The sequence below is a fragment of the Strix uralensis genome, chromosome 27 (genome assembly GCF_047716275.1).
Source record: "Strix uralensis isolate ZFMK-TIS-50842 chromosome 27, bStrUra1, whole genome shotgun sequence".
Lineage (NCBI taxonomy): Eukaryota > Metazoa > Chordata > Aves > Strigiformes > Strigidae > Strix > Strix uralensis.
In genome coordinates, this window is record NC_133998.1 from 2520945 (window position 1) to 2535027 (window position 14083).

The window sequence follows — 14083 nt, forward strand, 5'->3', positions numbered from 1 at the left end:
CCTCTTCTGTTTTGTGAGTTAAATAGATCTTACGGAGATTAGAATTTGGCAAATCCAAATGACTTCTGTTAATAGATGAGAGGAGTCAGTGTTTAGTACTGGGGAGCCGGTGTTACATTGTCAAAGTGTTGGCAGTAGAATGGTATCTGAAGACAATCATTAAAAGGTACATGAGTGTTGCCATTGATTTATTTGTAACTAGTGTGTTTCAGGTTTTGTTTTCTCAGAACTGTTTGGATTCATCTGGTGGACAGTGAAAAGTTTGTAGGAGACCTCTTCCTCCTGCTTCTCAAATGCTTGACCACAGCTTGTTTGCATATTTCTGAAGAGCTGCTTTGGTCATCTAGCCTGTTTTTGGGGTAGGAAGTGCAGTCTAGTGAGTTGAACACTAAACTGGCTCTGCAAAGGTAAGAATTACTTTTGCTGTGGGACAGTTTAGTCTTGGGCAGTCAAAGCTACGCACAAAAGAAGAGTAGATAAGGGGTCTTAAATTTCTGAGTATGGTGCTTTGAGAGCTGCTGATCGAGGGTGCATGAGCTGTATTTCTTCAAGACCTCATCCAGATTTTCAAACCGTTTGTTCTCCTCTCAGGTTTGCAGGTTTGGGCTGTTTGCTACCTTTACTGTGCAGCACTGTGTAGACTGGTCAGATCTCACAAGGATCCCATTTTGCATGTGGCAAAATGAAGTTTAGAAAAATACAGTGTTCACTCCCAAGCACCAACTTATGCTTATCCTGAAGATGTAAATTTGGAAGGGCACCTGGGTGTTTTTCCTTGCTTCAGGCAATGATGGCTGCCCAATATAGTTGGACATGTTCTTTGTGTTTGAGGAATAAACATAGAATGTTTAGAGGAATAAACATATAATGTTTAAATCTGTTGCTTTAGGTTAGAGATTCACTTTAGAGTATAGATTGTTGCACTGTGAGATAACTAGTCCTGTACAAATATACCCGAGAGTCTGGGATGCTGTACTGGAATACAGAATTATATCAAAATAATGCCATTAGGATATCCTAAGGGATGTTAACTTGAAAAAATAATGTAACCAAACCAGCCACACCTGGTGGAAGAGTGTAGTCTTTCTATCCAGTGTGAATTACAATCTTTCATAACAGCATGTGGCAAAAATGTAACAAATTGTAATTTTCACTTTACCTTGCTGTTGCAGAGCGTTCTGCAAAAGCTTTTGAGGCACCTGTTTTTATTAGACATTTGGTGCTTTGCAGGACAAAGTTATGTCTAAATAACTGAAATGTGTCTGGTACTGGTGAGGTGATGGTCTGGTACTATATGATGCATAGTATGATTAGCGCTCCTTTAATTATGTAGGTGCTAGAGAAATAGTTGTGATTGCTACTGAGAACTTAAAATTTATGGTCATATTGATGATTTTTTTTTTTTTTAAATTTGGGTTAACAAAAAGTATGTGATTATAGAAAATGATAATGATTACAGAAAAATACATTATTTGGAAATAGTTTTTGGACACTGTCTTACTTGGCCTTTAAAACCAATATAGGGCTTCTCATATCTGCAAGATACAAAATGTCTTTTGTACAAAGAGGGCTGGCTGACTTGAGCATTGAACCAAGCAGAAACATTCATTATCCTTTTTTTTTTTTTTTTTTTTTTTTCTTCTTCTTCTTCCCCCTGTGATCAGAGAACTGAGCCTAAACTGCAGGAAAAGGTCCTAACAGAACAATCAGGATGGGAAACTTCTGGAGAAGAGGTGAAGGGAAAGATCAAACTCTTAAAAATTGCTCTATGGCCTAATCTCCATGTCCTAAAGGGCAAAAGCGCTAATGCAGCTTGTTGATTTTTGTAGGAGGACTCTTGTCTGCTTGGCATGGTGTGTAAGCAGGAGTCGTGCATGCTGGTAGGGCTTCTGGGCACTAGTGTACTAAAAGTAATAGCAGTGGGTGTGTTTCTGGCTTCAAACTCTTAACTCCTGTGTTTAGAGTTGTAGTAACATGTGGATGGAGAAATCTGTTGAAAGAATCGGAACTGTGAAGCTGTTCAGTCGTGCTGGCTGAAACTGTTCTCCACAGAAAATTGGATTCTCTTATAAGTGACTTTTGAAAAAGTGTCTGCTTTCTTTCCATTATTTTTCCAATGAAATGTCTTGGCAAAAACTGTTGAATTTTCTCTGAGAGCTCACGTTTCAATTTTAAATTGAACGTTTAGGTTGAAAATAAGAGTTCTTTATTATAAATTTTAGCTGGAGAGAACTGACTGCAATAACTACCTTTTAATGTGTGTTTAGGTTTTTTTTATAAACTTGTTATGAATAGCTTTGGGCAGTCTCAATAATTACTATAGAATGCAACTTTTAACTTTAAATACTTAGTCCATAGACCACATGAAAGAGATAAGGTCTTGTCTCATGAAATAGCTTCCATTTATGTGGCTCAGAAGATTCCAAGGGCCCCTCAAACTACATAAATATAGGAACATTGCAAAAGTACAGCCAGGCCAACGAGCAGCACGTAGCATGCTTCACATCAGTGTGTAGGGGAGGAGGGAGGGCGGGAGGGAGAACAGCTTGGAGCAGAGTTGGAGGATGAATGGAACTCCTCTTCGTGACAGAGAGTACCGTGGCATCATCTCGTGACTGCGAACAGAACAGATATGCTTCTTGAGACTCGTCCAAAAGGCTTCTGTACAATGTATTTCATGATTGATAGCCAGTCTGTTTGTAGGAGGCTCTTTACCAGGATATTTTACTGACAAAGCGTTGTGAGTATGGATGCAGATGCAGCGTGAAGCTGCGCTCTCACGGTTGCCTGTTTGCCGAAGTATAACACGACGTGCTTGTATAACGTGCCTGCACGGGAGGCGTAGCTGGCATGCTGGTGTTGGTCACGGGTCACTGCAGCCTGAAAAATTAAAAGCAAAACAAAACAAAATGAAAAAAAACCCACCCCAAAACATGTCTGAATTTGAGAAGCTTCAGGCCATCTTTGAGGGTGCCGGGCTGACTGTTGGCTGAGCTGGGTGTAAGGTTTGTCAGACTGCTCTCACTACAGCAGAGCCATCGGGAATTGCCACCAGTCCCTCCCAACCTGCTGGTTTCAGTGGGCAACCACTGGGTCTGTGAAAGGAGACGGGTTAAAGCCGCTGCACCCAGCTCAGTTGCGTGTCTGGCCAAAACCAGTGCATCTGCTTGAAGGGAGGCTGGGGCAGAGGCCGATGCTGGTTGGAGTGGAGTCTGTGGGTTTGGTGAGGTTTCTATTCAGCTTGCCTTTTGAGCTGCTGAAGACTATCAGTGTTGTAAACAATTGCATGAATACAGATGCGATGACTGGTGCTGTTTAATGTCTATTCTTATTAAATCTTACAACCATAATGTTGAAATGGGACTAAAAGGTTCTCTAAAGAAAGGGAAACTGCTCTGTATTTCCTTTAGATCTGTTTCCCCCCCTTTCCTCCTCCATTTTCCATGGCCGCCTCTGCTTTGAAGAGATGTTGGGAGATCGTCTGTCATTTTGTTTGCCAGAATTGCATGAGATCTTGGGAGCTATTCTACTCGGACAAAGTATGTTAGTTATAGAGTATAGTAAACTCGGTAAGTGTTTCAACATGAGAAATTTAGCAGCAGTAAATATGGAACTGTTTTCAACTTCATTATTCCTAGATAATGACACAAACTAAACTCAGAAAGGCCCCTTCTGGCTGGAGTTTCCACATGAAGTTGTGTTAGTAAAACCACTTGCTTAAACTGGATGATTTGTAGTTGTAGATGTGCATTGTGATTTTTTTTTTTTTTTTCTTGTTAAATTTATTTTTCACAAGACAAAGGAATCTGTTAATTAAGCAATTTTGGTCATTTATAGGGGCATTTTCATGAAGACCTATAGGACAAGGGGTTTCTCCATGTGTTCTGTCCAAAACCATCTATGAAGAATATAACTTCTTCAGAGAAAACGATTATGCCAGAATAAGCATGAATTCACTTTTCCGGTATAATGTGCTTATATTGATAAAGCATATTCTTACTATACAGGAACACAGTTTACTGGAAGAGCTAGATCAGCCCAAGGGGTTTCTACTGTGATAATTCTGTGTGTAGCAAAATGTGAAAATTTATAGGGGATGTTTATGGATGAGTTTGAGTGTCTTGGGTTATTTTTATGCTTTACAGATAAGAAATGAAAAGAAAGAAAAGTCCTCCTCCTCTGTGCTTTTCTTCTTTTATATGTGCACTGAGAGTCAGGAGCAGATTTTAGTTCAGTTGCTTCCCTGTTATCAGTAAAATTACTTACCTGACATTGCTGAACTTAAATTGGGTGTGACTGTTTGTGGTGCTGTTGGTTTCTGTTGGATCTGGGCTGTCCCAGTCAGGCCCTGAGCGGAGGCCACAGACTGGAGGAAGCACAACCCCAGAGCTGTTCTACATGGCTTGCGATGTTTGGGGTGTTTCTGTAGCATTGGCATGTTGGTAAGAAACATGACCAAGGTGACACTCAGCTTCTAGGCCACTGTGTATTCAATCCCAGACGTCCTGACGACTTTTATGTTGGCTGTTTCTCCCTTTTGATATTGTAACCAGAATGGGTTTTTGTTAGTCTCTTGGGTGACTTCTAGATACAAGGTTAACTTTTTGCATTCTGAAAAGAAAGGCTTTTCCTAGTCAAATAAGAAGTGTTTCTTCATACCTTTAATATAAGAGACTTCAGAAGTATTTGCCTTTCTTTCTACCCCTCTCAGTCATGACATTTTTATCCAGGTATCTAAAGGGCTGTGTGTAAGTTGCCTGGAATGAGAGCTTCTATGAGACTGGCTGATCCTAAGTATGTAAACTGGTTATACAAGGGGAAATCTGTTTCCTCATGCAAATAGTGATTGAAAAAACTTCCATTTGACTTATGTCCTTCCACATCTTGAAGAAATAGAAGTAATCCCAGCCATTTTCTGTCATCTGTCCATTAGTGTTTCTCTTCTTCCATTCCCTGCCTTCCCCTGCTCCCAATCCTCTGCTTTCTGTTGCCTGTCCGACCCTTTGCTGTAGAATTTCCTCCTGGTAACTCTATAGAAATGACATTTCTGCAGCAGAAGACAAGGGAAATTATTAGAGAGTGAGCCTTTGCAGTTCGAACTCTGAAAGGACCTTAAATATTAGACTCCTAATTAAAAGGTCAAAGCCACTTTAAGAAACAAACGTCTAAAAATAATGTCAATTTTGTGCAGATGGACTCTGGTAACTACGGTTTCACAGGATGGATACAACAATATATATAGGAAGTCCTGTAACTCCCCTAAAATAGAAGTTTTTATAGCATGGTTCAAGGGCTTTATTGGCACAAATTTGGAATGGCTTGCTAAACTCGCTTGTGCTTCTGTTGCTCCTGAGTGAACTCCCAAATTAAAGTCAACAAACGTCTGTGCCTCACAGTCTAGTGTATCCTTGTAACGCACAGGTTTTAATGCGTTTTGTGCGTGTGTGTTTTGTGGTTCATGCAAAGGTCTGCATATTCAGGCCTCCTTTTTCTTTTGTGTGCTATGAGCTTTGGTTTTTTCCTACACCGATATCCACTCCTACTGTTTATTTGATGCTTTATTTTAGAAAGCCATTCACTGTGCTAGAATCTTACTGCCCATATGGAGATGTGAGCATGTACCAGATGCTAGGTTGATGAAATCAGCTGTTCATTGTGGAACTTGCAGTCAAGTACCTACTGCATACCAATAATCCTCAAGGGTATCAGCTACACAATTCCTGACTTCAGGAAATGACAAAGAAATAAACAGAACAACAGTTCCTTCATGTAAATTATTTTGCTAGTCCATAGAAACTTGAGAAATGTGTTTCCCTTATTTTTTTCTTAGAGAACTCATGTGGATGGGTTTAATGGCCTGGGTGGCAATCAAAGACTCCTTTCCTAGTATGCTTGCCACCTATATTTTTAAAAAGATTGTGATTCCTGTAATCTTCTGACAAACGGCACACCTGATGTATCTTTGAAAACATCTCTTCTTTTCTTTTTATTTCAGGACAAACACCATGATGCTGCTCATGAAATTATTGAGACAATTCGGTAAGTGTTCAATGCAGATGTGGCTAGAGCCCTCTCCTGTGTCTTACTGCGCCTCAGTGAATGGATGTCTTGAGACAAGATATAAAGGAGAGCAGCAATTATAATTTAGAGCTTCTAAATTGTAATTATTTTCTAAGCTGAATTGATACTGTTGCAGTACAAATCTCGTCAAACAGACTTTGTTTTAACTTGCCATGTTCTATTCTCTTTTGAACAGAATTAAAAATGAGCAGTGATATTCAACTTTTGGTGTTTATGGCAGTCTGTGTTCAATCTTTAGAAAAGCAAGGTTAAGAAAGCATCACTGGCATGATGTGTGAAGTTCTGGTCTTGCATATCCTCTTCCCCACCCCCCGTCCCTTTCTCCTTGTTGCTGTGATGTTGCAGCATTGTTAGCATTTGCATTATTTGGGAATGATGTCCCTATTAGCATTCTGCTTAATTCTGCTGATAGAGTTGGACCAATGTAGGGAAAACGGGAGGAGAAAGGTGAAAGACAAATACGAAGAGTAGGAAGTCTGAGTGTTCCCCAACACAGGCAGTGGTTATGACATGGCTTGCTGTTATTTCAGCAGGACTGGGAGGTGGCTTGCTGTAGAAAAACTTTTATTAAATGCTAACGCAAATTCCCCAAACACCTGAGGATGTTAATGTGTTATCCACATTAGATTGTTTAAAAGCTGTTCTTGTTAACTGTTTTAGATCTTACCATACACACTTCCCTTGTCTGAGGGCTGTTTCTGCAGCAGGTTTTAGTGGTTGGATGGTGCAGATACAGGTGAGGTACAAAGAATGGTGTTGTGTCTGCATAGTCACCTGAGCTTGAAATTTGGTCAGTCAGGCCTAGGAAAAGGTAGTGAGCCTTGTTTATTCCCAGCATGAGTGCTTACATGGTAGTGTTGATAATATCACTTATATGCATGAAATCCGAGCGTTTTCCCGTGGTCTGTGGTGGGAGAGAATGGGTAATGGGGCTAGAGCTGAGAATTTTTCTTCTAAAGAAATTTATTTTTCAAACTACAAAACCTTGACACAAGATGCACTGCCACTACTACTTCCAGTTCACTTGTACTGATGTTAAGATTTTGTGCCTTGGGAACTTGCAGCATCATTTGTCAGTATGATTATTGAGAAGACCCTTTCTGAAGGGATTTAAACAGATGTAGTGCTGGAAGTGATTGCTGGAGACATTGGTGCTAGTGCTTTCTGTGCTACGCTAGCTGAAGGCAAGGGGAAAACTTTGTTAGAAAGCAGTTGGGCCAGAGCAGTGTTTCACAACTGTGTTGTAAGCCTGACTGCAGTGAACACAGTATGTTAGAAGCCTTTCAGGCCGCCTTTGCCTGCCTTGTGCAAAGTAACCGCAATGTGGTTATGGAAGTGGTGGGTAAAAGAATGCAAAGGAGTATTTTATCTCTTCAAGCTAGTGGTAAACAGCTGTTGACTGTCCGTTTCCCTGACCTAAGAGAAAAAAATTTGCAGAGATCAGAGTCCTGACATTTTTAGGGAGATGGGAGATATTAGTCAGAAGAGAGCCAGCCATAGATGTACAAGTTCTGGTTTTTCCTTGCCTGTATTTGATAAGGGTGAATCATCCAGAAGGAACCGGAACTGTTGGATCTCCAGTCATTTTTTTTTTTCCTATCATTTTAAAAGTGAAGCATGCTTCATGGTACATGAAGAAAAAACTCTGCCATTCCTATTGGAGTTCATCCTATATCACATGCTCTGAGGTTTTTTGATGATGACAGTGCTTTCCCTTTTTGATGCTTTTGGAGGAAACTGTGTGCAAAGCTCAGGTGGCTTTTAAGATGTCTTTAAAAGGAATTAGTCTTCCTACATCCAAGAGCGAAGATCTCTTGTTCTGTGAGATGCCGTTGTCAGATGCACTGCAAGTGGGTGCGTGCTTTCCATTTCCAATGGCAACAGCATACGGGGCTTTGTTAACTCGCCATGTAAAAGGGCTCTTTTATCAAAATAACTTTTGGGTTGTGTCAGGTAAGGTGTAAGAGTGATTTAGAGCACTACACAGTGGAGAATATCCCTGCAATGAATGGTTGGTGCCATTGTTTTGGGGTGCTGTAGGAAATGTCTTCTCCACATTTGTCAAAGCTTGTTACAGTGTCAGAATTCTTTTGAAATATTGCACTTCTGCGTTACGTTTTATGTTAGATTAGCATCATCCGTGGCTTTGAGTATTTTTAGATGCATTGACTACGTTTATCACCTCATTTTGAAGCTGTGCCATTTCAAGAGCTTTATACTACTGCCAATGTCTACAGGCACCTTACTGTTTATTCAATACAAATACGAACTATTGCAGCTCTCCAATTAGCATTTTGCAAGAGCTGCCTTACTCCTAACAATACTGTGATCTTTCAGGTCTGCTGCAGTATTCTGGCTTAACGTAAAGCAATGCCAGTCTAGAATTGAGACAGACTGCCTTATTATACTTAATTGGAGATGTTTTTATTCATTACTACTTCTCTCGTTCCAGGTGGGTCTGTGAAGAAATCCCAGATCTCAAGCTTGCTATGGAAAATTATGTTTTAATTGACTATGATACAAAAAGGTGAGAGGAATGTTGTTTTTTTTTCCCACCAGGACAGGCCAGCACAGTTTATAGTGAATCAGTTTGTAACTGGTTATTCTTAGACACTATGAACTGAAGTTTTCTTTTAGAACTGGCTTCAGACTCTGCAGAGTTATTTTGGTAGGAAATGTGTAACAGCAATATTGGCAAGGGCTGTTGGATTAAGGACATAATTGGAAACTCCACACAGCAGAAAGTTGAGCTCTGGTGTACGTTGGAATTACTCACTTCAAAACAATGATTGGTATCTGCGCTGTTGGACTGTGTCCAGTGTTAGGAATCTGAATGGCACAGAGGTTTCTACTTTTGTAGTAACTAAGAATTCCTGTTTAGAAGGTGACATGCCAGAGCTGTCTGTCAGCGCCGTGTCCTCCGCCTGCCGTGACCGTGGGAGGTTAGCCTTCCCCGTCCCTCCTCTGGGTAGGGTTCAGTGCAAGTGGCATGCTGTTTGGGTGGGGGGCTAAATTAAAAGGCAAACTATTCTTACTGCTCTTCAGGGCAGTTAGAAGTCATTTTAAGATGCTTCTAGTTACATGTGAATACCTATTTCACAAACAGCTTTAAATGGATGTATAGTATGTGGCATTCACCTTGAGGCTGGGAGAGGCAGATTCTGACCTGCCACCCTTATATCTGCGGAGAGGTCTGAGCTTCTGCGTATTGACTTGACTGTACTTAGATTGGAAGAAGAGATGACCCTCGAGCTGCAGCTTACAAAAACCTCCTTAGTTGCTTTCATGGGAAAGACTGAATTTGTTCAAGTCCACAGCAAGACTAAATTTTTAGAATGAGGTTTACAGATGGAACTGCATCGCTCTAGTTAATCACTGGCTGTTGTCCTGAGCACCAGTTACTTGTATCATGATCTGCTTAAGGTATTGCTTCCTCTTCTCTTAATGTTGTTTTAATTGTTTCATTGCAAGACTTGTAAGTCCTTCTCTTACTCCTGAAAAATTCAAAAGGATGAATCAGGGTTGAGCATACCTTTTCATCAAATCCATTAACTTGGATTTGTGGATTACTCACAGCGACTGCAATGCTGTAACTTTTGTAGTTCTGGCATCCTCACTGGGCATGTTTAACTGGGTAGCATCGGTGTGGTTGGCAGCAGTACCAAATAAGAGAAACCTGTCTATTCCCAGAAGTCATACCCCACTTACCTTCCTGTGGCTTTTCAGGGAAATCATAAACCTGTAATTTTGGTAGTGATTTAATCTTTTTACTTCCTTTGAAAAAATTAGTCAGAAAAATTAGTTGTAGCAGATAGACTGACACATGGATGTGAATGAAAAACAGCGGATTATAGAAACGCATGCGCTGTGCAGAGAAAGACCCATTTCAGCCTCTTGCTTTGTCTTAATGTGGAATTAAACACGGGCAGTTGAAAGCTTGACGTGGAAGTCAGCAGTACTCCTCGGAGGTGTCCGAGCCAGCGTAGTTGTAATGAGGATCACAAGAGACTGAAGAGCCGCTTCCTTCTGATGTCCCCTGGTCCCCCCCCTGATTTGGGGGTGGCTGTGATTTAATTATATTACTCCTGTAATTCCTTGGATTGTTTTTTTTGCTGCTGCTTTGTGGGTCTGATTACATAATGAATGATGTTCCTAGTAATATCTTTTCTTCCCTGGCCTGAGATGAATTTATTTAATCCTCTCAGCTTCTGTCATTAAGGCATCTGCCTCAATTGATGTAATCCCAACCGACCCATGAAGCAGTTGGTATGCTTTTCTGATGGGTGAAATTTTCGATTGTGTCCTGGGTCTGTCTGCATTTTCAGTTCCAGAGTTAATTTCTAGAAAAATATCTACTTGTCTCGGGACTGATTATCATGGAGAGATGATGGAACAAAGCAGAAAAATTTACAGATGACTTAAATTTCTGTGCAGCTGAGAATATGGAAAAGAATTAATGGACTATGAGAATACAAAACTTTCTAATAAATCATACTTTGAGTTCAGTCCTTTCTCCATTAATTAAAGAAACTAACATTATTTGTCATGTACTCCTGGTCTACTGGGGAATCTTTTTAAAGGAAACTGTACACAAAGTCCTGAAGCCGAGTATGTAATTACATGTTTTACAAGAAACAAACCCTAAATAGCCACCTACTTACAGTATGTATGATGACAAAAAAGCACGAGGTTGTACCTTCAAACCTGCCTTTTAGAGCTTTCTTTTTTAAACTGACCCTGCGCTCTTTCTCCCCACGTAGCTTTGAAAGCATGCAGAGGCTTTGTGACAAGTACAACCGAGCCATTGATAGCATTCATCAGTTGGTATGTATTTACCTTTGTTACACGCTGTCGTGTTTAGCTAGCTGGTTTGAGTTCACGTGTAGTGAATAATATCCAGAAAGCAGCGACTAACTGGAGCGCTAGCTTGTATGTGTGAGTCTAGTTGCATCGCCGGTATTCAGCACTTCCATTCTTTTGGGGACTGAAGTCTGATATTAAACTTCATTTTCTTGATCACACCTGGGCAGTTAAGCAGTTACTATTGGAGGGACATTCTTATAGTAAGAAAAGAAAAATTTTTTTTTTCCCAAACTGCTGATTTGTAAGATATTACTCTTTAGTGTGCACTTCTGGCACCGTTATTTTGGCACTTTGACATAGCGAAGTTATCTTTAGGGGGAAGAAAAGATTTCTCTGCATTTAGCATGTAGATGTTTCACAGGGATTCATCGTATAGACCTTACTTCCACATGGGGACATCTGTGGCTTATGGGTACTTAAATAATCCATATGAACTCTCCTGTGTACTGTGGAAGTGATCCATGGCTTAGGAATTTCCTTGCTTGCCACTCAGCTGCTCTGTTCTGTGGGATCACTCTGGCAAAACTAGAATGTTATCTCTTTTCAGCCCAATTTAACAAGCTTTTTGGTTTTCTTACCCCTATAAAAGGTTGAGCTGGAACAAGCGAAACATGAACAATGAATTAATGTTACTATTCTGTTTAATTTTGAAATATAGATGGATTTTTTTCTCTGCTGTGCTTGTGGGAATTATTTGAAGTGTGCAGTATTATGGCAACAAGATTTTTTTTTTCCAGACTTTCCTTCACTTTGTGGGCCTACAGCTCCCTAAAACTTGTGGGTTTTTGGATTCAGGCATCTTCATGTGTGTGTTAGTTAATAGCTAAAAATTTGAAGCTATTCTGCATTTGCAGTTGCTGTTTGAAATGACAGACCTGAGTGGTTTCATCTTCTTGCCATCTGAGTCTCAGAGGAATGTTCAGGAGGGATCCTGGAGTCTTTTTTTTTTTTTTTGCTTGTTTTTCCTTATCAAAGGGAGAGGTAAACATTTTTGAAACTTAATAACTTTTATGTTTAGGACAGATTTTTTTCTGAAGAAGAAAGGAAGCTTGATTTCCATCTCTTTCCTGCCACTCCCTGTTTGAGTACACATGATCCCTCCCATCCTAGAGTTCCTGAAAGAAAAACGAAACTCCTCTTAGGTTGACAGTACAGTTACATCAGTTCAGTGGTGATCAGTAAATAAAAAATGAGTGAATAAACTTTTACACGTACTCCAACTATATTCAGTGTAAAGCTTTGCATTGCCTATTGATTTTTACATCTCTTTAATTTCCCTTTTACCACTATTTCCAGCGGGCATATTTGAAATTACCCATTAGTTGAGATGAGACAAAGTATAGAGCAATCGGTGTTGCGTAATTTCTTTAGTATCGTTCCCAGTTTTTATCTTTAGAGAGCACTGGCAGACCAGCTTGTGAGAGAGGGGATGGGAGAGAATTTCTCTCATTTCCGTGTTATGCCAATCCAGCCTTGTTTTGGTGACGTTTACTTGTCTTCACGTTGGGTTCATCTCTTCTTCTTGCCCTTTACCTTTAGTGGAAGGGAACCACCCAACCGATGAAACTGAACACTCGTCCCTCCAACGGGCTCCTCCGGCACATCCTGCAGCAAGTGTACAACCACTCGGTGACTGATCCAGAGAAACTTAACAACTATGAGCCCTTTTCCCCAGAGGTTTACGGAGAAACTTCCTTTGATTTAGTGGCCCAAATGATAGATGAAATAAAAATGACGGAGGATGATTTATTTGTTGACTTGGGTAGTGGTAAGTGACCAATAACTTAAGTGGGTTTTCTTTTTCTCTTTTTGCTTGCTGTTTTTTCCTTTCTTTAAAAAAAGAAAGTGAAATTCACATTTGGAAAGGAAACCAGGACTAAGGATTTTGTTACAGGATTAAGCACCTTTTCTAGATAATCCCCAATGATGCTCCTGCTTTTTATGACAAGATTAAACAGACCAAACAGACATCTCAGACGTTCTTCCCTGTGGTGTTAGTGAAATGTCGGCCTACAAATGCAATAAACCCTTGTTGCAGAAAACTCTGGGTTTCTGTTGCTATCGGTGGATACACTTACAAAGAAGAAACAATATTAAAAATGATGCTTGAAAGAAAACCATAGCAGTTCCATTTATAAGGATTCATCTGTTTTCAGTGGATTCAGTTTATGCCCTCCATATCTGAAAATGTGACGTCTTGACCCTTCCCATGGCAGTGTGAAACATTTGGTGTGAAATCTGGAAAATTAAGCACTCTTTTTTTTCCTTGACATACTTTTCAGTGTGTCAAAGAAGGGTTTATAGTTAGCTTTAACAGCTGCTTTGTGAGACCCCACAAAATCTAGCTTACAATCTACAACTGCATCTTGTGAACAGGTTAGAGTTTTAAAAGGAAATGGATGTTTCTAGTTGGTAAAGAAATCGGACATGACTCAAACACATGTGGAAGTGATATACTGAGTAAGAAGATGGGTGTTCTTCTTTTTGTTGCTAAAATCTGGTTCAGAGCAGGAAAGGAGTAGTAAGAATTTCCCCTTTTACTGGATAGGTTGTAAAGTTTTAAATGAAGTATGTTTCTATTTTGTTGGTGGTATGATACAGGACTTCTGGGGAAAAAGATTTAAAAATACATTCTGTTGTTAAAAAACAAATATATTTTAAAATTAAATACAGCAGGACTGCCATTCCCTCCCAAAACTTAATACCTCTCCAGTCAGGGATCTTTAGTGATTTTTTTTTTTCTATGTTTTTTTTTTTTAACCCCTTTCTTCCCTCAGTGGGACTTATGTGTGAAATGTCCTGTTTCAATGACTTATATTCAGATGAGACATTTAGAAAGCCATTAGATCTGACAAACTATTTTCCATCTGGAAGAAAAAAATTGCCATAGATGCTCACGATTGTTTGTTCAGGAAGGCAAAGGAAGATCATATCTGAAGCCCTGTAGTGCTGCTGATTATGTAGTAAGCTCAAATGTTAGATACTTTTACCTGCTCTCATCAGAAATAATATCAGGTATTTATTGCTAACCTCCCCACTTTAATCTTGGAGGTTGACCAACAGTATAAAAATTCAGAGTCTAAAAACCTGTATGAAAGGGATGGTTTAAATTCAGAAGCCTTTGGCTTTTAATGTTTGG

The 14083-nt window shown here is 39.8% G+C and overlaps 1 protein-coding gene across 10 annotated transcripts in view; it reads left to right on the forward strand.

Moving 5' to 3' along the window:
• DOT1L (DOT1 like histone lysine methyltransferase) overlaps positions 1-14083 on the forward strand; it is a 78278-nt gene that overhangs the window by 11788 nt on the left and 52407 nt on the right. For all 10 annotated transcript variants that reach the window (XR_012626577.1, XM_074851866.1, XM_074851867.1 and 7 more), the window contains exons 2-5: positions 5996-6039; positions 8534-8608; positions 10842-10905; positions 12484-12712. Coding sequence is in view for 9 of the 10 variants with exons in the window: in XM_074851866.1 (XP_074707967.1) it covers positions 5996-6039; positions 8534-8608; positions 10842-10905; positions 12484-12712 (412 nt within the window). In the remaining variant the exon portion in view is untranslated. The remainder of the gene's footprint in view (positions 1-5995; positions 6040-8533; positions 8609-10841; positions 10906-12483; positions 12713-14083) is intronic.